This window comes from Equus quagga, chromosome 6 (assembly GCF_021613505.1).
Source record: "Equus quagga isolate Etosha38 chromosome 6, UCLA_HA_Equagga_1.0, whole genome shotgun sequence".
Taxonomy (NCBI): domain Eukaryota; kingdom Metazoa; phylum Chordata; class Mammalia; order Perissodactyla; family Equidae; genus Equus; species Equus quagga.
Window position 1 is genome coordinate 94,587,093 of NC_060272.1, and position 27,306 is coordinate 94,614,398.

Below are 27,306 nucleotides of genomic sequence, written 5' to 3' on the forward strand. Positions count from 1 at the left end.
TATGGTTGGATTTTCTATTTTTAGTCAAGCCTAAGGAATTCCAGCATTTAACTTACATTTATTGTGAGGAAAACATTTGGTATTGCTACCTTGTGGGGTTTTTTCCCTACGTAGCTTTCTTTCTTCTTTCCTGAATTTTCTTAAATTTTAAATTCCATCCCCCCCTTTCCTAGTAGTTTGGCAGCCACTAAAGTTGTTGATGTCTATTTGCTCTCTCTTCTTGCCTGGGCACAGTAAGTCTGCACTTCCTTGCTCTGTTGAACTCAGGCATGACCATGTGACTTTCTTTGGTCAATGAGATGTGAGAAGAGACGTGTTACATGTAGGGAGAGGCTTTAAGTCAGCGTATGCTGCACCACTCTCTCTTTCCTTGGGTGTTGCAATCAGCCATACTCCAAATAGTGCTTTGCTGGCTGACTCTCCGGTTGAGGGCGATATGGAGAAGGGGTCCTAGCCAATCTGAAAGGCATGCATCATGAGCACAAATAAACAGATGTTGTGTTAAGTCACTAAGAATTTGGGCTTGCTACCGAAGCATTATCTAACCCATCCTTACTGACAGACCTTTAACTTTAAATATATTGTAATATGCTTTCCTATCAACACCTAGAGCTAAACACTACATCCTTCCCTTGAATAAAACAAGATCCTGAACATACTTTCACTTTCTTTATCCTGCCCTGCCTCCATTCATGCTAAAATGTAGAATTTTAGTTCACTTTATTTTCACACATGCATTATTATTTATTTAGACTTCTGATTATAGGTCATCCCTGGTGATTATAAAGTCGAATGGCAGGTCACATGGCGTCGTCAGTTTCATTTAAAATCTTCTTTCTTGGATTCGCTGTTTAGTTTGTAGTTAATTCTTAGAGAAAGATTTCTTCTCATTGCTGATAAGGCTAATACTGCTGTCTGTGTTGTCTCATTAACTCAACAAGTCTTTGTGCACTTACTATATGCCAATTACTGTTCTCCTAGGATTTTCACTTTTCTTTCACAACTTTCATCTTCCATTCCTTTTCAGTGCATGTTAAGGGAATCTCTCAATCACATCTTCCATTTCACAAAATTAAGCTTCAACTGAATCCGTTCTATCTAGTCCACCTTCTGAGTGTTCTATTTTCAAAATCATTATTTTTAATTTCCAGAAACTAAATATTTCTCTTTCCTAGCATCCTACTCTTTATGCATGCAATAGCCTTATGAATCTCTGTATTAGTTTTTAAATTTCTTCTGTTTCTTCTAGTAACTACTTTCTTGAACAGGTTAATTTGGTGTCTCCTTTTATGTTACTAGTTTTTTTTAAATTTGAAGATTCCATGCATATTTACAGATGAGGGCCTAAGACTAAAGTTTGAAGTGCTTTTCCTCAGCCAACTGAGAATTCTGGTTCACTTTCAGTAAACGTAAATTCTGATTATAGGCACTTCTGGTGATTATAAAGGGAGTGGCAGGTCACCATAGCCAGAGTGTGGGCAGCTTACTTCAGTTCCTCCTTGTAGTCATTTTAGATAATGCTCTTCTCTGCCAATCCCTGTTTCTGGTGTCACAACTCCCACTTCAGAGAGCTGCTTTCTTAGCCTTACTTAGCCTGGCGGCATACTCCAGAATTAGGTGCTTCAAAGATGAGTGGAATGGCTTAGCTGTTCCACTCTTTAATTAACTGATCCTTCAATAATCTGCTTTTTATCTTCTAAAAATTTCACAATGTTCATTTTCTGGTTTTCCAACTCTGTCATTAATTTATTTTTGTTTTAATTTTTCTCCAGTGATTTCAATGGGATTCTGGAAGAGTAAAAGAATGTGTTCAGTCATCCATGTTAAATCATAAGTTCTAGCAGGTAGTTTATAATCAGAAGCTTTTAAAAAATTAATCATCATCTCCTATCTTGCTGATTCTCTGAAAATCAAGTGTTACTAACTAGGGATTATTCTGTAAATATCCATTTGAAATTAGATGGATTCCTGGATATAGTAATGGATTGGCATATGACAGTAATTCTTGACCACTAGGAACTATGGGTGGATTTAGGGCAGGATGACAAGCTCTTTGCTACAGTATCACATATGACACTGTTAAAAAAAAGAAGAAAAACTCCTGTTTGCACAAGCTCTGGTGAACGCTCAGCAAACGCGCAGTAATCTCTCAGTAAAAGTACATGCTCGGAACCTCCTGTAACCCAAATGGAAATACTGTGTTTCAATAAGTGACACTGCTTCACATTTAGTACTGAAAGTTTAACAATCACTCAAAAGACTAAAATTGTATATATTAAACAGCAAAATATCCATATTTATAACTCTTAATGGAATCATTTCAAATGACTGATAAAATATATGTAAAATATAAAAGAATTTTGGGGTCGGCCCAGTGGTGCAGCAGTTAAGTGCGCACGTTCCAATTCGGCAGCCGAGGCTTCACCAGTTCAGATCCCAGGTGTGGACATGGCACTGCTTGGCAAGCCATGCTGTGGCAGGCATCCCACATATAAAGTAGAGGAAGATGGGCATGGATGTTAGCTCAGGGCCAGTCTTCCTCAGCAAAAAGAGGACTGGCAGCAGAGCTTAGCTCAGGGCTAATCTTTCTCAAAAAAAAAGGTACATATATACATAAGAGAATTTTAAAACTATAATTACATGTATGCAAGTATGTCTTTTAAGAATCTTGGTCAAAGAAAACTGAGGCTATCAGTATAAACTCACTTTTTTCCCCCCAAACATTTAGTTTATTTTTTTGAGGTAGTGGGACACTACCTCAGCATGTCTTCATGATCGGTGCTAGGTCCTCGCCCAGGATCCAAACCAGTGAAACCTTGGGCCGCCAAAGTGGCGCACACGAAATTAACCACTCGGCCATGGGGCTGGCCACAAGTATAAACTCATTTAACTTCTATATTTCCTTCCAAACTTACCAGTATCCATCCAACTCCAAGAGTACACAGTCATTTTTATAAATTTTGCAATGTGAATCCTATCCAGTTTTTTCTTATCCATATTTCCATGTTTCCTGGATTCTCTAAATTACTTGTCTAATGATTTTGCACTGCACGTATGTAGGTGAGCCACCTCAAAATTCACTGAGGAGTCAAACAATCTGCATCCCCATCTGCTCAGATCTTTCTTCCGATCTTAAGAGCATTAATGAGTCTCATGCCCCTACCTCCAGAGATCCTGCAGCACAAACGAGCCTCACTCTTTAGCATCTTCAGTTATCTCCTTTAATTGCTTCCTTCCTTTCAACCTAAAAGATTTAAGTCCCTCTCATTCTAAAAAATTCTTTTTTAGCTGTTTCCTCTTCTCATCCAAACTCCTTCAAAGAGTAGCCTATAGCCACAGTCTTCACTGTTCCCTGTGGTCAGCCCTGTCCCCTCACCTTACTGCAATCTGGCTTCACTCTACTTCACTGAATTGCTCCCACTAAGGCCACTAGGGACCTAACGGCCAAACTCCAATGGACACTTAACATTTTCTGCAGCAGGACACTGTTATCTACTTGCTCCTTCTTGCAACTATCACCTCTCTCCTTCTCCAAGTCCTTTTTCTGCTTATCACTTAAGTGTTGACAGTCCCCACAGTTCTCTGTACTCTCATCCACTTTCATGATTTTAACTACTGCTTGTATGTGCTGACAACATTCAAATTTTCTCTCTTCGTGTCTTCACATGCATGTCCAGTTGTCTACCAGTCATCTCCTGAATTCTACAGGTGCCATGAACTTCAACACGGGCCAAGACTAAGTTCTTCTCCCCAGTGCAGTTCTTTATCCCCTATTTCCAACCTCAGTGATACCTCCACCCAATCTTAGTCACACAGATGGGAGTCCAGCCTCTGCCTCCTACTTCTTCCTTACTTTCCATAACCAAGTCTTGCTTATTTTATTTGCTAAATAAAACTTGAACTTATTTCCTTCCTTCACCTATACCTTATTTCAGACCCCTTTTTCCTCTCGCTATGTCCTAATTCAGAAGTTATCAAATTGGTGTTCGGTGGAAGCAGTTGTTGGACTCTCCTATTAAAGAAGGATTCTATCATCAAATATATTTGAGAAGGGCTGCATACCATATGCCTGTCTTGGAGATTCAGAATGAACACCAGTCTACAGCAGCCCTGAGAAGTTGTAAAGAAACCTGCTTAACTCTATACGAGTCAGGGTCCCTTATGTTTGTCCAAGGACCCTTTCAGTAGGCACAGGAGAGGAAGTGGGAGCATTTAAGTCCACTTAAAAAACAACACTCCTCAGAAGCGTGTGACATAATTGATCTCCACGCTTCTTCAAACTGATCTTGCATACCGAAACTAACCATCTAGAGTGCAAACCCCAGCACGTCATTTCCATTCTTCAATCCCTTATAGCTCACTGTCTCCTGAGGAAAAAGAACCAGCTCCACGCAACATGGATTGTAAGGCCTGCTCTCTCATCTGCTGCCTACTTTAGCATCACCTGCCACCGCCTGATGACATGCCACTAATTCTAAACTACTTGTCTCTGCGCTCCCCCAGACACACCCCTCTCACCCCCTCGGCTCTGTACTTCTGCTGATGCTGCTCCCTCTACCTGGAGTATCCTTTCCCTCATCCCCTTAATCACCAGTTTCCAACTAGTTCTTCAAGACTTAGCTGAGAGGGGCCGGCTCCGTGGCCGAGTGGTTAAGTTCGCGCGCTCCGCTGCAGCAGCCCAGGGTTCGGATCCTGGGCGCGGACGTGGCAGCGCTCATCAGGCCACATTGAGGCGGCGTCCCATATGCCACGACTAGAAGGACGTGCAACTAAGATATACAACTATGTACTGGGGGGGATTTGGGGAGATAAAGCAGAGGGGAAAAAAAAAAAAGATTGGCCACAGTTGTTAGCTCAGGTGACAATCTTTAAAAAAAAAAAAAAGGACTTAGCTCAGGTATTACCTCTTCAGATGATCTTTCCTGGCCCCACAGCTTCCCCTCTTCTTCCCCAAACACTGGCTAAACTTAAATATTTTTATCATAGAATGTAACACCTGTATTAAGACACCTGCCTCTGTGCTTCCTCTCGGGCTCTACTGTCACTTAAAGGGCCAAGAGTACATCTTGTTCCTTGTTTCATTCCCATAACACTCAATCCATGATTAATGCACTAAACAGTATTGTAGTCGCCCTTTTGGTAACAATCAGGCAGGACCTTCTAGAAGAAATCTGACACTCCATCTTTTCTCTGATCTTACCTCTCAAGTTACAGTCTGGTTGAACCAAAAACTTATCTATGCATGTTTTACCAGGGAGGCAAAATTTAGTCCGGAGAAATGTGTTCATATATTCTTACATATTCTGCCTTTAAAAAATTCTACTGAGATGTAGGACGGGGAGGGGGACACGTGTGCTTTCTGACAGCCTCACTCCTTTGCACTTCTGGTGTTCACTGGCTTTCCTCTTGGTCCCTTCCTTGAGCCCTTCCTTTCTTGACAAGGAAAAAGGGTAACAAAGGGATCAAGAACATGGGTTCTTGTTCAAATCCCACTTCTACCACTTATTTATAGTGGTGTAATTTTAAGCAACTCACATACTCTGTCTCCTCAGACTCTTCATCTATAAAATGGGCATGATGATAGTTCGCTGCCTTGCAGGGTTGCTGTAATCCATGCACATGGTGAAGCATCTTGGTAAACGTCTGCTGCTCTGGTTGTTAGGAAGTAGGATGAGGCAATGGTTTCTGGCCATATGATTTATAGTATTTCCACATTTAACCAAATGATAAAACTACTCCATTTATTCACTCCCATCCCTTTCTAGTCCCTCTACCCTGCTTTTTTGTTTACTTTTTTCTCCTTTCACAGAGTATTAGATCCCTAAGGGTAAAGGCTTTGTTTTGTTCATTGCTGAAAGCAACAGCACGCAGAAAAGTACTGTGCATATTATTTGGCCCTTAGTAGATACTCACTGAATGAACGGTACAGAGTGTCAAAAGGAAAAATACACCAAAAGTTTCATTATAATAAAAAGTACAGATAAATCTGTCTCTAATGGCTTTCAGTCCTATATTTTAAAGCACCATATGTCATAATGAAAACATGAGCAATTTATTAAAATTTGAAGGCAAAAACATAATTTCAAAAGATTTAGACCTATGTCAGGCGTGATAGAGTATGGATGCTTTCTTGAAATTCAAAATCAGATCCAAGAGTATCACTTTCAGAATGTTCTAGTACATTGAGTTTACTTTTAGTTGTCTTGGATGAAACAGTCACTATTCTACTTTCTTTCTTGACAGAAATGTGTTTTTTCAAAGACTCACTTTTAATTGGTTCATTAACCAAAGAACTGTTTTGCCCATTTCCTTTGCTTTTCCGGTTTACAGATGAGTCAGAGCAGGAATGCAGGTCCTTTCCAGGCTGTTTCTTAACAGACTGTTTTTTAGTATATTCACCTGTTTTCGTCATTTTCTCTGAAGAAGATCTGCTATTTCTAGACAATTCCTCTTCTTTTCTTTGACTTTCAGCTCCAGAGATTACATCTGCTAAAGGAGAACACGTTCTAGCAATGAATTCTTCCAAAGACTCCCGCCGCTGCTCCGTGGCTGGGACTCCCTTGTCTTTGGAAGTCCCTAAGGCCTCCTCAGAGGGAACTGGGATCTGGAAGGACTCAAGAGGCAAAGGAATTCTTGCATCCCCTGTAATTTTCTGAAACTGGAGGGAGAAACAAGAGAGAAGACAAAAGTTCAGTGATGAACAAAGCCAACCACTAAAAAGTAGAGCCTAAACCTTCAATGCCACTCTGGGATCTTATTATTAAGACGGTCTACTGATTATTCTGAAGATTTCAGAGCCAGTTTTTTCCTAATTATATCTTGCCAAGTGACTCCCAACTCAACTTAGCTATATTCCAGGCTAGGTCCACTACATTTTCAGATTTTTTCCTTTGGGGTAATTATTACCTGTTTCCCTTTCCCTCACTAAAAATGATAAAACTCGGGGCTGGCCCAGTGGTGCAGCAGTTAAGTGCACACGTTCTGCTTCGGCGGCCCGGGGTTCGCCGGTTTGGATCCTGGGTGCGGACATAGGATCACTTGGCAAGCCATGCTGTGGCAGGCCTCCCACATATAAAGTAGAGGAAGATGGGCACAGATGTTAGCTCAGGGCCAGTCTTCCTCAGAGGACTGGCAGCAGATGTTAGCTCAGGGCTAATCTTCCTCAATAAATAAATAAATAAATAAATAAATAAATAAACTCTGTTCCCTAAGAAAATTAATTTCTTTTCTATCCTCCAGGCACATATAAGCAGTATCCAATTTGTGACTAGACTGTGTTCTCAAGTTGGCCTGAGACTGGTCTGAGATTGGCTGAGGTGGGAGACGGGGGCTAGAGGAAAAGCAGACAGGTTTCCCTTGCATTCCTGTAACCAGGTGACTCACTATGATATACTGTCTGTTAGTTATGTCTGGATTACTTAATTTAAAAAATTATCTGTTATCAGTACTTGTACCTTCATTAGTGTTCCTTCATTGTAAGCTGACTGCATACAAATAGAAACCTAGATGAGATATGAATAGAATAGACATTTACACAATTTAAAATTTGGAATATTTTCTCTAATGTTTTATTTTTTTCTTCACTGAGGATAGTTTGCTTTAAATAATTAATTTTCAAAAGAACTTCCAGTTTTCTTATTTACAACAATACAGTATCATGAAATGGGCACAAACTTACTAATCTCAGGTTTGGAAAGGACCCCGAGGAGGCTTCCAGCTCCCAAGCTTGTGAGCTGTCAGAGAGACTGACCATTATTCCTTTCTCTCTGACTTGGTAATTCTCCTTTTGCTAATCACTCAGAAGCATTCAGTTCTGTTCACTTACTTGGATATTTGGCATTTGTCCTAGGGCGTTCTGCTTTGATTCTGGTTTTTCTTCTTCAAGTGCCTTCTTCTCTTCTTTAGGTGGACTACTAACAGTAGAACTCATCTGGGGACGACCCAGCAAATGAAAATCTGACTGATCTATACCAGCCATTGTGGCAAGCTGCCCAAGCCTGGACAAGAGGAGGAAAGCAGGAAAAGGCAGGGGTTATTACAATCACATAAGAGCACCTTAGATTCCCCCATACCTGCAATCATGAAATTCTTCTAGAATCCTGCTCCAGACTACAAGCCTGTCTCTCTCCCAAATTCTCAGTCCTTTCCAGATTCATGCTCTGGGACCACATCGGATCACCCAAGTCCTTTGAGCGCTCCCTCTTCCCCTCAACAACGTGTTAAATACCACTTGATTTTATCTCCTTACCTATTAACACTCCATCCCTAACTGTCTCACTAGCAGCTTCAGCACCTGTGCACCTAGTCCAGTGTCTCTCACCTCATTCCCACGCTTCTTTACCACCTTTCAACACGTTTCCAAGAACGCATTGGTTCCTTCCCAACACCAACCTATTCACCTATAAAACACCATTCCATCAATTATCAATCTCCAGTTCTCTTTCAGCGAAACTGCTCCCAGCTGAGAACCACTGATCTATATATCTGCTCTGAAAATTAATAACAATTTTTACGTCTAGGACAAAAATAACTTTATTTCAAATTTAACAAGCAAAACGAATAAAAGGTAGGAAAATTCCTATGCATTTCAGAATATTTTCACTTAAAATTATCTTCAATTTAGTCTTTACCAAAAACCATACCCACTAAATTACTATCTCCACGTTACTCTTTTATAATGGGAACTCTAGCAAAGCAGGTTTGCCATTCTGCATTTCTTTTAAAATTTAACTCATTAAAAAAAAAAATCTACCATACCACCTATATGGCTAAATATGGCTATGGAAGCAATGAAAACTGCTCAAGTTCCTCAGCAAACTACCATTATAGCTGCAAAGAGAAGAATGCCATGCAGAGAAATTAACTAACCCAGCATCTTTAAGGAGATCCAAGAAGGCATGGAACTTCTGAAAAGAATTCTCAATGCTGCCCAAAACACCTTCATCATCCAGGATCATGCTTGTCAATGACTGTGCATGTAGGGCTTCAGACAAAGAGAAATTTATATTTCTTAACTGGGCATTTTCACGTTCCAGCTATAAAAGAAGATTGAAAATGTAGGGCATGATTTTCTGTCACTGTCATCAAAAGAAAACAGTTTTTAAGTAACAGAATAAAAATAAAACACTTAAAAATGTAATAAACTTGTAATTAATCTAACTCTCCACCAGTAAAGACAGAGACCATATCAGACAATAACCAAAACCCAGAGACACCCAATAAAGTTTCCTATATAACACTTAGGTGGTATATAAATAAACCAAAGTTACTGTTTTATTAATGATCTTTTAGAAGATCACATTTCTGACAAGTTAAATTCATAACAGATCCTCATTCTACATTAGAAAATTAGTTGCTTAAGATTTCCATTAGGGGCTGGCCTGATGGCACAGTGGTTAAGTGCGCATGTTCCACTTCGGCAGCCCAGGGTTTGCCAGTTTGGATCCCGGGTGCAGACATGGCACCCCTTGGTTAAGCCATGCTGTGGCAGGCATCCCACATATAAAGTAGAGGAAGATGGGCATGGATGTTAGCTCAGGGCCAGTCTTCCTCAGCAAAAAGAAGAGGATTGGCAGCAGATGTTAGCTCAGGGCTAATCTTCCTCAGGAAAAAAAGGCCTAAATCATATCCAATTTATTAACTGCATGATTTGGTAATCTTCTCCTTGGCTTCCTGAAAATATTTACTCCTTTGCACCCTCTCCCACTTCATCATCTATTCACCTAAAACCACATATAAGTCAACTCCAGTATTTCTCAGAAAGGCCATGTTGTTCATGATGTACCTTTTGCCTTTTATAAGCAGTTGCTCAATATTTACTGAATAATCATCCTCCAATTTAATGTATGCAATTTCACAAACTCCTCCCTAAACTCACCTTCTAATAATTATATTTACATAAAGATCTTTTTAGCTTATGTCCTACTTTCATGAGCATTAGCCTAATGTAATTCTCATAGTACATGTTTTTATCTTTCATTGCATTCTTAGCAGTTTTCCAATCTTATTTAAATGACTTTCTTAATTCACTGTCAGTAGCCAGTCTCATCATGTCTTTTATGTTACTGTATATACAGAATAAGCATACTAAGTGCTTTCTTAAGTTTACAAACTGTGTGTTTATATGGCTTCAAATCAAATCAAATAAAACCAAAAACTCAGAAGTGTAAAAAAAACTTGTTTACCTCACTGACTCGTCTGTCAGCCTTAAGCCTTATGACTCTTTCCTCCTTTAACTGCTTTAGGCACTCCTCCAGTTTTCCCTAGTGTGAAGACAGAGTAAATATCATAAAGAATTCATAGTACAGTATCCAAAAGCCTTTCCAGCCATAGACCTCACTGAGGATTTCAGGGCAGAGTCAGAAGTGAACTCAGATTTCAGGATTACAGGCCACTACTTGTAATATCATACCAAGCTAGTGAAATTAATTACTAAAATATATCAAATTAGCATATTAAAGATTTATTTAAAGCCTACTCTTTCCAAAATAAGATTTGTGGCAGCTCACCATAAAAGGCATATGTGTACAATATAGTAATAAGTCAGAAATAAAAAATTAAGGCCAGGAGAGGAAAATTCTACTTTTATTTGTAGGTCCCTTTATAATAGGAAGCCCTATTAACATGCTTAACACACCTGAATTATGTAAGTGCAGGTTCAAATGCATTTTTAAAAAGTTAAATAATTTAAAGCACTTTACTATATGTCAAGCACTGTTCTAGGAGTTTCCTAGGCATTAAATAATTTAATCATCAAAACCTTACAAGGAAAGAATGGACTATTAACCCCATGCTATTTCACCGGTGAGAAAACTGAAAGAGAGAGGGGAGTGGCACACCCAAGGTCACAGCCTTAATTAAGCACAGTCATGCCTTGCTTATCGATGGGGATGTGTTCTGAGAGATGCATCGTTAGGCGATTTTGTGGTCGTGCAACATCACAGAGGACTTACACAAACCTAGATGGTATAGTCTACCACACCCCTAGGCTATACGGTACTAATCTTATGGGACCACCGTCATCTATGTGGTCCACTGCTGACCAAAATGTCATTATGTGGCAGAAGACCAAGGCAGAGCCACATTGTGAACTCAGCAGTTGAGTGCCACTGCTGTTCACAGTGGTAATCTTCCTATTTACCAAGGTCAGTGAAAGAGAATGGACATCAGTGAACTCCCTTGTGATTTTCAAGAACTAAGACACTCAGGTCCCTGATGTGGGACACACGACTTGTGGTAGGCAGAATTTTAAAAGAGCCCCCAAGATTCCTACCTGCTGTAACCTCTCGGTTACTCAAACACTAATCTAGGTGCTGCACTGAAGGGATTTTGCAGGTAATTAGGTTGCCCAAATCAGCTGATTGTAAGATAGGGAGGTGATTCTGGGTGGATCTGACCTAATCAGGCAGCCCATTAAAAGGACCCAGGCTCTTCCAAAGTGCAAGAGAGACCAGAAGGAGATTCTCCCTCGCTGGCCTTGAAGAAGTCGAGCACGATGCAAGGCATGCGGGAGGGAGGCCTCCAGGAACTGAGATTGTCCTCGAGCTGACAGCCAGTAAGGAATGGGGATTCCTGTCCTACGACTGCAGGAGCTGAACTCCACCAATGAGCCAAGTAAGTTTGGAAGCAGACGCTTTCCCAGAGCCTCCAGATGATAACTCACATCCTGATGTCAGCTTTACGAGATTCAGAGTGGAGAACCCTGTCACGCCGTGCCCAGCCTGCTGACCTACAGAACTGTGCGCTAATAACTAGGTGTTGTTTTCAGCCGCCAAGTTTGTAGTAACAGAAAATTAATATACCACTCAACCCCCAAGTTCATGAATAAAATAAACCACTGTTATTGTTTTTAAGTCACTGTTTTGGTGTGGTTTCTTATGCAGCAATAAATAAACAGAATACTTCTATTTATTAAAACAGCAAGATATGTTTATATATTTTAAAGGCTTTTGAGGAGTCACTTAAAGAATTGCAAGGTAAAGTATAGCTTACTCCTGGCCTGTGTGTGCTGAGGGGAGGGACTCTATTATATGCCACAATTGGGAGAGGAAATTGGTACCACTTTCTGGCAAGTAATTTTTGGCACATACTCATAATCCTATGACCAGGAATTCACCCTAAGGAAGTCATCAAAAATGTGGGCAAAGATGTGTCTACCAACATGATGTCATAGGACTGTTTACAACTAAACCCTAGAAGTAAGCTGCAAGCCTCCGAATTGGGATTGGTTTAAATAAAAATAGCAACCCATATGAAGTCACCAAAAAAAAACGCTAACAGGAGGTCTTAACCAGAGTTAATGAATGCTCTTAAGGAGTTCTACATGCAAAATACATCTGTGTGTACTTTTTGGGAGATGGTCCATAAGCTTAATCAGACTCTCTGATGTATAAGAGTACTTATTAGTGACATGACAAAATATATATACTTTTTATTTTACTGAGGTCATATTGGTTTATAACAGTGTGTAACTTCAGGTGTACATTATTATATATCACTTTCTGTATGGACCACATCATGCTCACCACCAACAGTCTAGTTTTTATCTATTATCACATATACGTGCCCCTTTACCCCTTCACCCTGTCCCCCGGTGCCCACTAATCTGTTCTCCTTATCCATGTGTTTGTGTATCTCCCACGTGAGTGAAATCATACGGTGTTTACGGCAAAATATTTCTGATACCTTTTCAAGACAAAAGAGTAGATTAGGTGTGTGTACATGCAGAGGTGGCTTTTATTTACTTCAATAAGTATTTCATTGATTTCAAAAATTTGCTCAATGAACATATATTTTCATACTCAAAACATGTTTAGAAAACTAAAAAGTCTAATAACTTCAATTTCATACTCAGAACGTATGTTTAAAAAATTAAAAAACAGTCTAATAACTTCAACTTCTTTAATGTTTTATCACCAGTGAAAGCCAGCCAAGTTTTTAATGGGGAAAAAGGGAAAAAAATTGCACAATTCCTCTACTTATTCCTTATATAATGTTTTTAATACTTAAAACTGATTTCATAGAAATTCTAAACAAATAAGCACACCAACCACAAAACCTCCTCACCACAATCAGATAAAACAGACTAAAATACTCTCTTCTTGGCTGGTTCAGAATAGCACATCAAAGTGCAATTACATGAAACAGTGTCTCCCTCTAGTGGAGGGAATTAAAACATTATGTTAATTTTTTTACGAAAAAGTAACCTCCTCCTACCAAGTAATTCATGTTCCTTAAAACAAAATATGGAACCAAAACTTAGAAGGTAAACTCGCTTGATATCCTATTACTTAAATAAGACTAATGATAAGGTTTTAGAGTAATTTTCCCTCCTGTCACCTGCTCTCCCTCCTCCCTTCTACACATTGGCTAGTTGATTTTTTTCGCTGGAACAAAGCTCCCATCATACTGTATATCAAATTTTATGTCCAATTTTTTCCCATCTAACATTGAATTAATAATTTCTCATATAATCAGGGGATTCATAACCTTAATTTTTTTAGTGGGGTACAAAATATTCCATTGAGCAGGTTTATTGGTTCATGTAATCGTGCCTTTTTGGTTAAACACTTAAATTCTTTCCAACTTTTTAGTATTATAAGACAAAATAATTATTTTTATGCACAAAGGCTTTTTTCCCATATTTAAAATAATTTTCTTGCAGTAATTCAATAAAAATAAGATTGAGATCAAAGCAAATGAACATTTTTAAGGCTCTGAGGGACTTATCTCCAAGATGCTTTCCAAAAGATTTTTAAGATTTTATGCTGCTATTGGCAATGTATCATGTGGCATATAACCTCTGCTGTGACCACGGGCTTACTTCCTCTCTTAAAGTGCAAGATATTTGAGGCAAGGGAGTGGATTTTATTAAACGTTTATCCCCAGCACCTGTGCCCAGCACAAAGCAGACAATCGATAAATAATTGCCAAATAAGGAAAACCTCCACCAAGTGAAGATTTATGTGTGTTAAAGATAAAATGTGAGTTTTTCTCTAATCAGATAGGTGAAAACTTGCTATCTTTCTTAAATGTGCATTTCTTTGCTTATAATTAGTAGTTAAATTTCTCTTTTAGATTATATTTTTAAAAATTCAGGTTCTCTGAGGCAAAATCCTGGCCCTACCTCTTAGCTATATAACCTTGGACAAGTTCAATAACTAGCCCTCAATTTCCTCATCTATAAAATGGAGATAAGTTCCCATCATCATAGAAATTTTGTGAGGATAACATGAGTTAACACACATAAAACTAGAAGAGTGCTTGACACATAGAATATGTTCAATTAATGCTAAATGAATGAACATGGAATGCAAAAAGTAGCAAAGGGCTTAACATGAAACAGTCTCGTCCCACTCATACTCGCAGCTCCCCGGGGCCAACCATTTCTTTCAGCAGGTTTTTGATTGTAAAATATGACATGCATACTGAAAAGTGCACAGAACAAAACTGTCAGTGTGACAAACAGAAAGACAAAACTTATATAACCACCACTCAAGTCTGCAAGTACAACTTGTCAGCAACTTAAAAATCCCGTCTCCTTTCCCCATCACAAGCCCTTCCCCTCCTCCCAGAGTTGAACACCATCCGCATTTTCCGACGATCATTTCCTTTACATGCATGCACCGCTAACAATATAGTTTAGTTCTACCAATTTCATGTAAAGAGAATCACAGCATATGCTACCTTTGATCTTATTTCTTTCACTCGATATTGTTTTTAAAAATTCACCCATATTGTTGCTGGTAGCTCCAGTTCATTCAATTTTATTGCTTTACAGTTTTCCCACTGTATGAATACACATAATTCATTTAATTTTTAATTCAGTGGACGCTTGGGCTGTTTTCAGTTGGTGCTAATGCAAGTAAAGCACAAGCAGTCTGCAGCAGCAGTTATTCTAGTGCACAAACTGGGGCGGGGACGGGGGTTGCTGGGTGACAGGGCGTTTACACACCTTCAGCTGACGGCCAATGCTAAATGCTTTCCAAAGGAGTTGTGTTGATTTCAATTCCTATTGTACTCCAGGTCTACGATACCGGGGACGATCAGACTTTATTTTTTGTTAATCTGACTGGAGTGTAGTGGCATTTCATATTGGCTTTAATTCCTTTTTCTCTGATTTCTAAGGAGATTACATACTTTTCCATGTTTACTGGCTGTTTGGATTTCGTTTTTTATGAATTTTAAGTCAACTGTTCTTATTTTGAATTCTTCTCTATTTTCAAATAACGTACTTATGTGACTTCATGACTAAATTTTAGACATTATCTGTTAACTTCCTACTTTAAATATGAGTTTAGTTCCTTCACACTCCTTCCTATGCCCACTCCTCTCAGTAAAGTTGTATCACCATTAGTTTCTCCACTGGTCATGACCTCTTCAACTTGTAGTGATATACCTAAAAATCCATATTGTTTATCAACTATAAATATTCTCAACACCCAGCTCTGTAAAATGAGGACATTCATGCCTTTTTCCTTCCTTTCCACCTCCTGCCTACCTTTCAAACTTAGCTTTTATATTGTCAAAGTCGATATTTATATTCTGTTTTACGTGCAGTTAAGTTTTCTGTTATTTGAGAGACAGTACAGAGCAGTGTTTAAGAGGACAGGGAGAAAGCCTGAGCTCAGTCTGATCCAGCCCTACGTTAGGTACAGCTGGGCAAGTGCCCTGTCTGAGCTCCCTTTTCTGAAAGGTGGGAACGATATTAGCACTTGCCTCATAAGGCTACTTGGAGGATTAAATGAGTTAATATATGCAGAACATTTAGACCATTATACATAGTAAGTACATACTATTACTAATATATACTAGTACATACTAAGTATAGTGTAGGTTAGTTGTTATTATATGAGAGGTGATAATAAAAGCTGTCAACCAAGACAGTATTTCCACTATTATGACTGAATTAAAATTGCCCACTACAGACTTACACTGCACCTCTGTGCACACAGAAATTATACCTCCTCCTGTACTGTTTCAGTGCCTGCCACGGACTTTGTGTAGGGCGACCACACATCCCAAGTTGCCTTGGACTGTTCCAGTTTATACCAGTTGTCCTGACGCCACAGCATTATAGTGCCTCCTTACACTATTAAGAAGTGTTCCAGTTTGGACAATAAATTAGAAAGGTAGTCAGTCACCCACCCCTATGCCACTGAAAAGGGTGACTTCCACAGCGTCAAGTTTAAGTGGATTCTTCTCTTTTGCACACCAACGGTAGTTAAAAATCTGCCATAGTTCAGTTTGCTCCATTTTAATGCCAGTATAGCTTTTCCTCCTCTGGAGTGTGACTTGCTGCCCCCCTCTTCCTCTCCCTCCTCTCTTCTGACTAAGACACAGAAAGTGCCTAATATACAGAAAGGACATGTGCTCAGGGTGTTTCTAAGCTCTCATCACACAATCAATGGAAGCCTCTCAAATCGAGACTAGTTGCGCTCTGCAGTGAATCCAGTTTCCTGAATCGCCGATTGTCTTCCCTCTCGTTTTACTCCCCCATTTTGCTGGATTGTCTTCAAATAACTTCAAGAAAAGGTATAGTATAGGAAGCAAGCTTTTCAAACTTCCTTATGTACAAAATATCTTATTCAGTCTCCACTTATGATTGATAGTTTGGCTGGATATGAAAGCTTAGGTTGAAAATTATTTCCCTGCAAAACTCTGGAGGTATCTCTCCAATGGTATCCCATGGTAGCTGATGACAAGTATGACAAAGTCAAATTTTTTTCTTTTTTAGGTGACCAACATTTTTCTCTCTGGAATTTATGCACCTTCTCAGTATTTTCAAATTTCACAGGGAGGGGTGTCTAGGTATACGAGTCTATTTTCATTCATCTTGCTCAAAACTTGGGTAGCTCTTTTCAATTTGAAGCCTGATGTTTACTTTCAGCCAGAGGGAATTTTCTAGCCTTCTCACAGTTCCCTTCCCTGCGTTTTTTTGTGTCCTTTCTGGAATTTCTAACAGTAACATGTTGGATCTCCTAGATGTAGCCTATCATATCATTTCTGGTATATTTTCCATTCTATCTTTTTTATATACTGAGAAATTTACTTAATTCTTATTGAATTTATTTCAGCAATCATAATCTCCAAGAGATCTCTCTTGCCTTCCGACCATTCCTTTTTTTTTTTAAAGACTGGTACCTGAGCTAACATTGGTTGCCAATCTTTTTCTCCCCCTACTTCTTCTCCCCAAAGCCCCCCAGTACATAGCTGTGTCTTCTAGTTGTAGGCCCTCCTGGCTCTGCTATGTGGGATGCTGCCTCAGCATGGCCTGATGAGCCACTAGTTTTACACCCAGGGTCCAAACTGGCAAAATCCTGAGCTGCCAAAGTGGAGCGTGCAAACGTAACCAATCGGCCACAGGGCCGGTCCCTGATTATTCCTTTTTCAATTAACATACTATTCTTATTTTACAGATGCTCTTTTTAAACCTCTCTAACGATACTAATTAGGGTTTTTTCCTAAATAATTTTTGTTTCCTAAGTTGTCCCTGGTCCTATTAGGATATGTTTTTACTCTTCTTTTTTTTCCTGTCATTCTGTAAGCTTTACTCAACTATCAGATGAATAATGGTTATTTTCTATTTAAGAACAAGAGTAGAAAGTTCCCTGGAAGTCAGTGGTTGATGGCTTCCTTTATGCATGAAGAAGTGGGTAGTCAGTTATTATAATAGGATACTCCAAAATACTCTTCTCTAGGGTGCAAAAGTTCACACTAGCTGCCCTCTTCTCTCTAGTTTTTTTTTTTCAAAATGAAATTACCTCATTTCAGGAGAGTGAGAGTGGGGCTGGGAGTCAACTCTTCTAAACACGAACCTTCACTGTGCTCTCCCTATTTCAGTCACACTTTTAACTAACTCCACCCTCTCTCCTACAAGCACATCTGAGTGTGCGGCTATTTCTGGAGGGGGAGTAGACTCCCCTCAGCTGCAGGCAGTCCCCGTGCGGAGTCGAGGTCACGGTTTTCCTCTCTTCTACTGTTTCAGTTTCACACTCTTCCGTTTGTTTTCTGTCTTTCAAAAATATGTTGAGGGGTCGGCCCCATGGCTGAGTGATTGGGTTCACACGCTCCACTTCAGCAGCCCAGGGGCTCACCACTTTGAATCCTGGGCGCGGACATGGCACCACTCATCACGCCATGCTGAGGCGGCATCCCACATGCCACAACTAGAAGGACCCACAACTAAAAATACACAACTATGTACCGGTGGGCTTTGAGGAGAAAAAGGAAAACTAAAATCTTTAAAAAAAAAATGAGGTCATATTTTCCTCTTATAAAAAGACAGCTCAGCTAGAATTGTCAATTTTCGGACCTATAAAATAGGAGCACTGAATTAGCTATCTTCACCCAGAACTCAATTTCTTTGAGTTTACCTTATGATCATTAAAATTCTCCCTACATCTAATATCCTATGGTTCTAAGGAAAGGAAAATGTATTACTGATGACGTACTTTGATTTTTCTCTCGTAGAGTTCAAACGTCCATCTCATGTTGGTCTAAGCTAAGGAACCATTCAAGGATACACGATACGGTTGAGAGGGGAAAACAGCAAGCACCCTCATGCAAGCGGTCCAGTGTTGTAGGCAGGGTTCCACCAGATAACAACTACAGTTTGAAACACAATCTTCTCTATATCTCTAAAGTGATAACTTTGTACCTGTAATGCTTCTTGTTTTAAGCTAGTTTTCTCAGGCTCTTCTTGAACACTTTCTGAAGAATCATCGACCTCTTCGATTTCTGAGGAGGAAGGACTCTCTACTGTCACAGTCACAGGAAACTCTGATTGCTTAAAGAAAGAAGACATGCTTAAGAGATTCTATTAAGAGATAATATAAGCCAGACACCAAATATTAAAGGACATTTAACAAAAGTGATCTGAGGTGTCAATTCATTATAAATGTCTTTCACTGCTCCTTAGTCTAAAACAAGTAGTGACAAAGTAAAACGACAGTAACTTATTTTTTTCTGTGTTACTATATAGAATTCTGTTGTACACGGTTAGGATTAACATTTGGAATTGCCAATATATTTTATTAAATTTCTCTCACACAAGCCAAGTGAGGAGCCAGAGTAAATACATTTTCTCAGATCGAGTTTACATTGTAGACAAGATATTTATTCTCTACCATCAGACACAAAGAGTCTGGAAGAAAATGTAGTTTTTAGGAGGAAAATCCATCAGTAGGGGACTCATAAAGAAGAATTAGAAAGTCAACAAATCTGAACTTCGAATAATTAACACTAGAATTAAAAAAAAATAAATCATGTGCACATACACAACTAAAACTGACCCATTAAAAACCTCATCCTCTCATCATCCTTAAGCCAAAACTAGCGTAACAGTAACACACTTCTGCTGTCAAGTTTCACGGCCACTGGAATGTTGTTTAATATGACGTTGCCAAATATTTAAAAACCGACCTAGCCAGAACCCCATAAAAAGTCTACACATCAAAAAGAAGTGTGCTGGGATGACATAACTGAACAGACAACAAGCCACGAGACTATCATCTCGACCACAAGCAGCAAACCTTGCAGTAGAGGGAAGTCCCTATGATGGAATGAGGTATGCACCCCTTCTCTGGGCTCGCAGGGGCAGTACTGACCCCCAGGGTGCTCTTCTCTCAATCTCAGTAGTACTGCCTTTTACAGAGCAACTACACAGTCCCCCAGGACGGCCGACAGGGTTTGCTGGCTCCGAGACCTGGAGGCAGTACGATGGGGAATGTGTGTGGCCTTGGTGCAAGAGGGAGAAGAACTCCAAAAGAGCAAGGCTTTGGGAATTGTTGCTTCATTTTGGCTTTAGGATCTGGAACTTAGATATACAGCCAGCCCCTGAACAATATTTCTTGAAAACCTAAGGACATCCTTGAGTATGACAGCTCCGTGTGTTGGGTCAGAAATGGCAGACTGGAGAAACGGCTTTCTTGTTTATAGATGAAACCACAAGGCCCCCAGTATGTATCACATCCACACAACTACACGGTGGCCATGGGAGAGTGACCTGACAAGTTTATTTCAGGGAGGGAAATGTTTTTTGTAAGGCTCTGTTCAATTTAAAACCCAAAGAGAATGACCTTCCACCTTTCCCACTTCAACCCTCTATATATTATAAATATAACTACATACCTGCAAGTGATTATATACATCACGAGTTTTGATTAATGGAAAACCCCTAAAGAGATATCAACAAATTAAGTTATATTTTGATGTAAACAGATCACCAGTTAACGACACTTAATAAAACTCGTCAGTATTATGTACAATATCCATACAGAATTGTGCATAAAAATACGCAAGCTCAAAATAAGGACCCGGAAGGCTCTGTTATGGAGAAAATGGAAGAGAATCTGGCAGACTAGCTTTGTGTTAACTCTCTGAACTGCTGAGAGCACCTTCAGTTCCAGTGCTCAGGATGGCTGAAGTTTCTAGTCTAACTTCTTCAACTGGTGATATTAATTGTTCTCTAATTTACAACTCCTTGTGACCAGGATGGACTTGATATTAATAAGTGTCTCAAGAAGAAGATATGAAACCACAAAGTTATAAAACTAATGTGCAAAAGTGGGGCGTCAGCACTATAGTTTATGCAATAAGAAGTCACATCACCATTCACAAAAAAGTACAGTAGTCAGCTGTCCAATGGAGATTATACACATCAATTTAATGTGAGCAATTGAACAGATATTTTACATAGTATCTACTTCAAGTCCTATTTAAAATCAATTCTCTGTTTTCTTCAGCAATGGTTAATCTCCAATTTCTTGAATACTACCAAGTCAGTCATTTGAAAATAATCTACAGCAATCTAGTTCACTTAGCAAGCCTAAAATTATAGTTCAACAATGTGAGAAGACTTTTAGACTTCCATGACAAAAATTACTATAAACAGCTATCCCCTGATAAGTAATCAGCTAAAACTAGTTCAATCTAGTTTGATTCACTACATCTGATTCACTAAAATGAGTTAAGCCAGTTGACAGATTAAATCTAATCCATACTTCTCATCCATTCTGCACTGAACCATTTCTCATGCCTAACATATCTTTTTCCCCATTTCTACATATCCAAATTCTTACTTCTGTGCTGCATGGCTTGGCTCCCACCTTTAATGAAACCTTTCTCACCTGCACAACTGGAAATAATTTTAGTCTACTCTTGACTGTTGTGACACCTAAGAAATAACTTGAAACTCCCAAATGACAATTTATTTTTTGTTTTTCTTCCTTAAAGGATTCATTAGGCAGAAGCAATGTGTGAGTTACCTTTTTTCCTCTATAGAACCCACCAGAAATCTCCCACATAATAGAAGCTCCAAAACAAAGAATTCTGAATGACTAAAGATAAGGAATGAAAACACTCTACCTGTTCCTTCTCGCACGTTCTGCAGTACGCCACGGCAGGAAACCAGACACGCCAGGCGGGAGAGGCTCAGGAGCATATTCTTTACCAAGGGAGTGTTTTCTTCCATTACTTACAGGTTTCTTTGTAGCCAATCCTATGTTTGAGAAAGCATTAAAAGAAAAACTTAAGATGCACTAAAGGGCTACAGAGCAATTATCACAGGTGTACACTTTTTAAAGAATACAAATGGGCACTTGACAATGATGCCAAGTCCATTAAAAACAGGATGATTGGGGCTGGTCCCGTGGCCAAGTGCTTAAGTTCACGTGCTCTGCTTCAGCGGCCCAGGGTTTCGCTGGTTCAGATCCTGGGCATGGACACGGAACCACTCATCAAGCCATGGTGAGGCGGCATCCCACATGCCACAACTAGAAGGACCCACAACTAAAAATACCCAACTATGTACCGGGGGGCTTTGGGGAGAAAATGGAAAAATAAAATCTTAAAAGAAAAAAAAAACAGGATGATTTTGTAAAAATGTTTTTACATAGGCTAGCAAAGTTTAAAAACATAAGTTCTTTACAATAACAAGTTATCATTTTAACTAAAATATAAGAGATGTGCAAAACATGCAAAAGTAAATAAAAAATATATCCCAAAGAATGAAAAATTATATATGATACACTTCATGCATCATGCAGAAACATTCAGTTTATTACATCTCAGAATATCTTGGCATTTCTAAATCTCAAGGATAGAGAAACAGAGACACACCCAGGATGCCTGTCAAACAGAATCTTCTGAATTAGATCAAAATTTCAACTTAAGATTAATTTTTCTATGTAAAAATGATCAAAGTTACAAGACTGAAAGTTGCTGGGTGGTAGATGAGTCAATGTTACCCTCTCATAAGTCTGTCAACCTTCACTGCTCATTTGATTGCATACAGAAAACACAAAAGAAACAAAATCCATTGGATAAAAGAGTAAAATGTGGAGACTTATCCTACATTTCAATACCAGAGAAGTAAGTATCTTTATATGAACTATTAGGGAGCAAAAGCTAGACCTACGTGTTAACACTTTATTTAGAACAAACCATATATTAAAATTCATATTTAAATATTTAATTTTCTCTATTACTGAAAACAAATAATACAGGTTTGTTAAAATGGTTATATGTATCCTTCAAATCTATTTTCTATACAAGATCTGCTTTAGCAGCATTAGGATGGCATGTAAAATAACGTATATGTGGTAATATAGAACAAGTATTTCATACAGTATAGCTTATTGTCACCACATGATCCTGTGTGATTTCTCTGCATAATTAACATGCCTCTTAAAATATGTAGGAGCTCGGTTCATCTTGTGCTATTTTGTTTTGTTTTTTAACTTAATTACCCTGAAACAAAGGATGTTCCTGTGTACATTGTTTGTATGTGTATACCTTCTCCTTTATTTTCAGAAACTAATACAAATATATTTGTAATTAAAACCAAAAGAATTTACAATTAAGAGATTAAAAAAATTCTATTGAAAGTTCCTATTGTCTTTTTACACATATAATTACAATATGAATGTGACACAATTCACATAGTTTTTAACCCTATACTCAGTTGGATCTGACTAGACAGCCAGACACTGATTTGGCTTACCTCTATGTCTCCAAACAACTGAGGCAAACACGAAAAAAGCCCAAAAATAAAATTACTCTCCAAACAGCTCAGTGAGCTCGTAAACACAGTCACATTTCCACTGTTTAATCATGCTAAGAAAAAAACTTGTAATTGTTTTATTCTCATTCCATGATGCCATTAAATACCACCACCAGCTACCAAAATTACAGAATTCCTAATGTTATATATATATGTTTTATTTACATATATTTCTATTTCTAATATTACATCAAAACACCAACTTAGATACTTTTAAGAATGCTTTACACATGATATAGACTTTTAATAATAATATATAATTAGTGTGATATCACAAATCTCAACTTCTTTGTATGTACTATTTGACTGACTACTAAAATATCACTGTTTTGAAATAAAAATTGGTAGACAAACTGTAGGCTTTCTTTTGATTTACTAAACACTCTTAACAACTACTATTTAATACATTATTGACCAAATAAACTGATTAATGGAGAATCAAAAGAAGCTGCGTTTATGAAGACGTTTACAATAGCATTTTAAAAAGGTTACTTAGGGGCAGGCCCACGGCTGAGTGGTTAAGTTCGCACACTCTGCTGTGGCGGCCCAGGGTTTCGCCGATTCGGATCCTGGGCGCGAACATGGCACCGCTCATCAGGCCATGCTGAGGCGGCATCCCACATGCCATGACTAGAAGGACCCACAACTAAAAATACACAACCATGTACAGGGGGGCTTTGGGGAGAAAGAGGAAAAATAAGATCCTTAAAAAAAAAAGATTACTTAATATTTAGGTTATTTCCAATTTTTCACCATTTAAAAAACTGACCAACTCAATAAAACCTTGTGAATGTATTAAAAAGTGTAAGTATGAATCATAAAATTTTAATTTAATATAAAGTGAAAAAAGAATAGCAAATTATATTTTAAAAATGTGGGATTATGTTTATAGACAAAAGGAGGAGAAAATGAAAATGTAAACATTGCTTAATGGGATAACGGAATTAGAGGTGGTTTCTATTTTTATTTCCATTGTTATGCTAATATAACACCTTTATAAAACCTAAACAGAAATCTTCATACAACAAATTTTTTAAAAATTGTGGTAAAATACATAAAATTTACCATCTTAATCATTCTTAAGTGTGCAGTTCAGCGCTAGTAAGTCAAACAGCAATTTTCAAAAATTTCAGGTAGCATTCGAATAAAAGATTATTTGTTGTTAATTACTTGGTGATCTTAATGTATCTGGTATATAACTAAAGTCACCACAAACCTTTTTCTGGGAAATTGGCAGATTACAAACATAAGAAATTAATTTTGTTTCCTTTATATTAGACCTTATGGTTTTACTATTTCAAAATTCAAATTTACTCACAAGAAAGGGTAAGTTTCATATTAGATTTGGTTCAATTAATTCCACTCTGCCATTCATCCTTATCACACACACAAAAAAGGCTATTTGTGACTAAAGATAATGCGCTCTAGAAAGTAAGATCTTGTTAGAAGTTAACGTCTCATTAGAAACAATACAAAAATATCAGTAGAACTGGATTACACCAAATTTATATATTCAGGAGAATGTGAAACCTACGCTACTGGTAGTTTTATAAAGAAGATTTTTTAAAAATTACATTTGGTGACAAAATTATAGGCTTAATTTTTAAATTCTGGGCTAACTATTATGTGGAAAATTAAATACTCATTATAGCAAACACTTCCATCTAGGGTCAATAAACTTGTTTGCCACAATCTGTTGTAAGATTACACATATTTATACATATTTAAGTTTTTTTAAATCATTGAAAGAAGCAAGCTGTTACGTGATTCAATAGCTTTAAGAATTTGTAAGAAAGAAGAGAACAAGGGGGAAAAACAGCACTGGAAACAAACTTTCTTTAGCACAAAAAGATAATTCTTCATTTAAAAAAAATCATCACTCCAAAGCACCACTGCTAAAACTATCAGCACAATGCACTCCCAATTTCAACTGGAAAGTATTAGAAGTAATCATCAACCAGAAAACATATTCAAAATAATGAGTTTCTAATGAAATACAAACAATAAATCCAGCTAATTAAAAAAATTGGAAATATGAGCATGTCCTTCTTCAAATTCATTATTTCTACTTTTTATAAATTCTCATAATCTGTATCAGAATAATTAGAGTCCTCCTAATACGCATGTAGTTAACGTTGGTTGTTACCATCAATTTCATACAATGAGAAGAGATTTTAATTTTAGCACACTGGAACACACAGGAAGTATAAATTCTAGTAGCATTACAAAGTCAAGATAGAAAGGGTTACCAATTCTAATAGTAGCTTTTCCTTTTCGACCACTGCCCAGAATTATAGTTCTCTTTTTCTGTCTAGCAGTTCTGAATGGTTCCTTCACTGACGGAGACGTTATCCACTGGTACTGGAACAGGAATAATAAATACTCCATTTCAGTTACAAGTAACTTATGAGGGTCTGATCTTATTTGGAAATTAAGATATTTTAAGTTAATAAAGTGCTTGCAATCTGGATTTCTGGGACCTTATATTAAAGAATCACACAATATTTTCAAAAACAGAAAAGCCATTTGATTTGACTAAAAACTTAAGATGGCAGAAAAGTGCCTTGATAATGTTATTTTATTACAAAAAAGAAAACAAGCAATTAAAGAGAAATTCTTCCCAGAGAACTAAAACATGTTATACCTCTGATTTGGCACTCCTTCCATTCTGGAGAACTTTTTTGATAACTGCTTTCATCACAGAATGATCTAAAGTAAAATAAATTGAAATTATAGTAATTATTTCATAATAAGTGGCTATTCCTATTTAAAAACAAAAGCTAACTAATCATTGTTTTCATAAAATTAAACATGAAATCCACATTATGTAATTATATACCTATCTCCCCCTTTGAGTATTCCAATTTCTTCCTCGAAAACCTAAGGTAAAAGTATGTCACCTCACATAGTGCCCCCATGGTGACTATTTTGGCAGCAGCAAAGATCAAATCTAAACACTCTGGATCTAAAGTGGCTTTGAATACCTTTGGATAGAAAGCAAAGAGTTGGGCACTGTCCGGACACTTAGACACCTACAGGGCCCCTAATACATCAGAGTCCTGATATTCCCTCAAAGCTGCTCCCATCCTCAGCCCCCTTCTCAGAAGTGGTACCACCCAGTTGTACACATAATCATCCAGGACCTGTTTATTACTATTTCCTTCATACCCCACATCTATTCTATCTGCAAATCTTGAGAACTACACCCTCAAAACACAACCGCAATTCAACCACTTTTCACCAGCTCCAACCTTCCACCCTAAGCTAAGCCATGACCATCTTATCTGGACCGCTGTGACAGTCTAACTGGTCTCCTTGTTTCCCTTCTTTAACCCCCACAAGACTATGGTCTATACCCGGGTCATCTTCTTGGAACACTATTCAGATCATGCCTTTTTCTAGCTCAAAACCCTCCCCTCATTTAGAATAATCCATGTCCTTACTTGGCCTTCAAGACCTTACAAGATCAGGCCCCTGACTAGCTTCTTGACCTCACAGCAAACCATGCTCTCCCACACTCAGTGCTCCATGTTGGCCTCCTTGTCTTCCTTAAATACTCCAACCGCCCTGCCACCTACGCGCCTGCATGCTCATGGCTTCCTTGTCCTGGAATGTGCTTCCCTTAGATCTTCCATGGCTTGCTACTCTCATCAGTCAGGTCTCCACTCAAATGCCATTTCTCCAGTGAAGCTGTCCCCTGACAAACCTAATATAGTCCTACCTGACCTGCCCCTCTCAGTCTCCTTACTTTAAGGTATTTTTGTATTTCCTGCTATCGAAAATTACATTAGCTATCTGTTCACGCATTTCTATCTGAACTCCTCCACTAGAACATAAGCTCCATGAGGGCAAGACTGTCTATCTGCTTCACTGCTATATTCCCAGGGCCTAAACGCACGTCTGGCACACAGCAAGTATTCAAAAATCACTTGTTAAACTGACAAATGAAAGGAGTGCTCTTCCAAGAATTCAGAGGTTCCACAAGAAGGAAATAGTGTTCTTGGCAGAAACAGGCTTACTATCTAGGTTCAGCTCCATTCAGAGTAGCAGCCAAGGACAATTTACAAGTATAATTCACTTTAATTAATAAATTATTTGCTGAAAACATACGGGAAGTCCAAGACTGGAGAAGTATAAGATTAGGAAAGTAAACACATTAGGTTTTAAAAATGGTCAATACACCAATAAATCCTTCTTGTTTTGCTATTTGTTAATCTATAAAAAAAAAAAAAATGTGGTGACAT

The 27,306-nt window shown here is 38.2% G+C and overlaps 1 protein-coding gene across 4 annotated transcripts in view; it reads right to left on the reverse strand.

The window, feature by feature from the left end:
* Positions 1–6,042: 6,042 nt before the first annotated feature.
* The window catches only part of CEP78 (centrosomal protein 78), a 30,769-nt gene continuing 9,505 nt past the window's right edge, over positions 6,043–27,306 (reverse strand). For 3 of the 4 annotated variants that reach the window (XM_046663680.1, XM_046663681.1, XM_046663678.1), the window contains 10 exons: positions 25,707–25,771; positions 25,312–25,423; positions 21,367–21,499; positions 20,131–20,176; positions 18,659–18,787; positions 10,185–10,262; positions 8,869–9,035; positions 7,826–7,997; positions 7,455–7,502; positions 6,043–6,658 (listed from right to left, as the gene is read on the reverse strand). In XM_046663680.1, coding sequence (XP_046519636.1) covers positions 6,098–6,658; positions 7,455–7,502; positions 7,826–7,997; positions 8,869–9,035; positions 10,185–10,262; positions 18,659–18,787; positions 20,131–20,176; positions 21,367–21,499; positions 25,312–25,423; positions 25,707–25,771 — 1,511 coding nt within the window. In that variant the 3' untranslated portion in view covers positions 6,043–6,097. The remainder of the gene's footprint in view (positions 6,659–7,454; positions 7,503–7,825; positions 7,998–8,868; positions 9,036–10,184; positions 10,263–18,658; positions 18,788–20,130; positions 20,177–21,366; positions 21,500–25,311; positions 25,424–25,706; positions 25,772–27,306) is intronic. The other variant, XM_046663679.1, reaches the window with a different exon arrangement.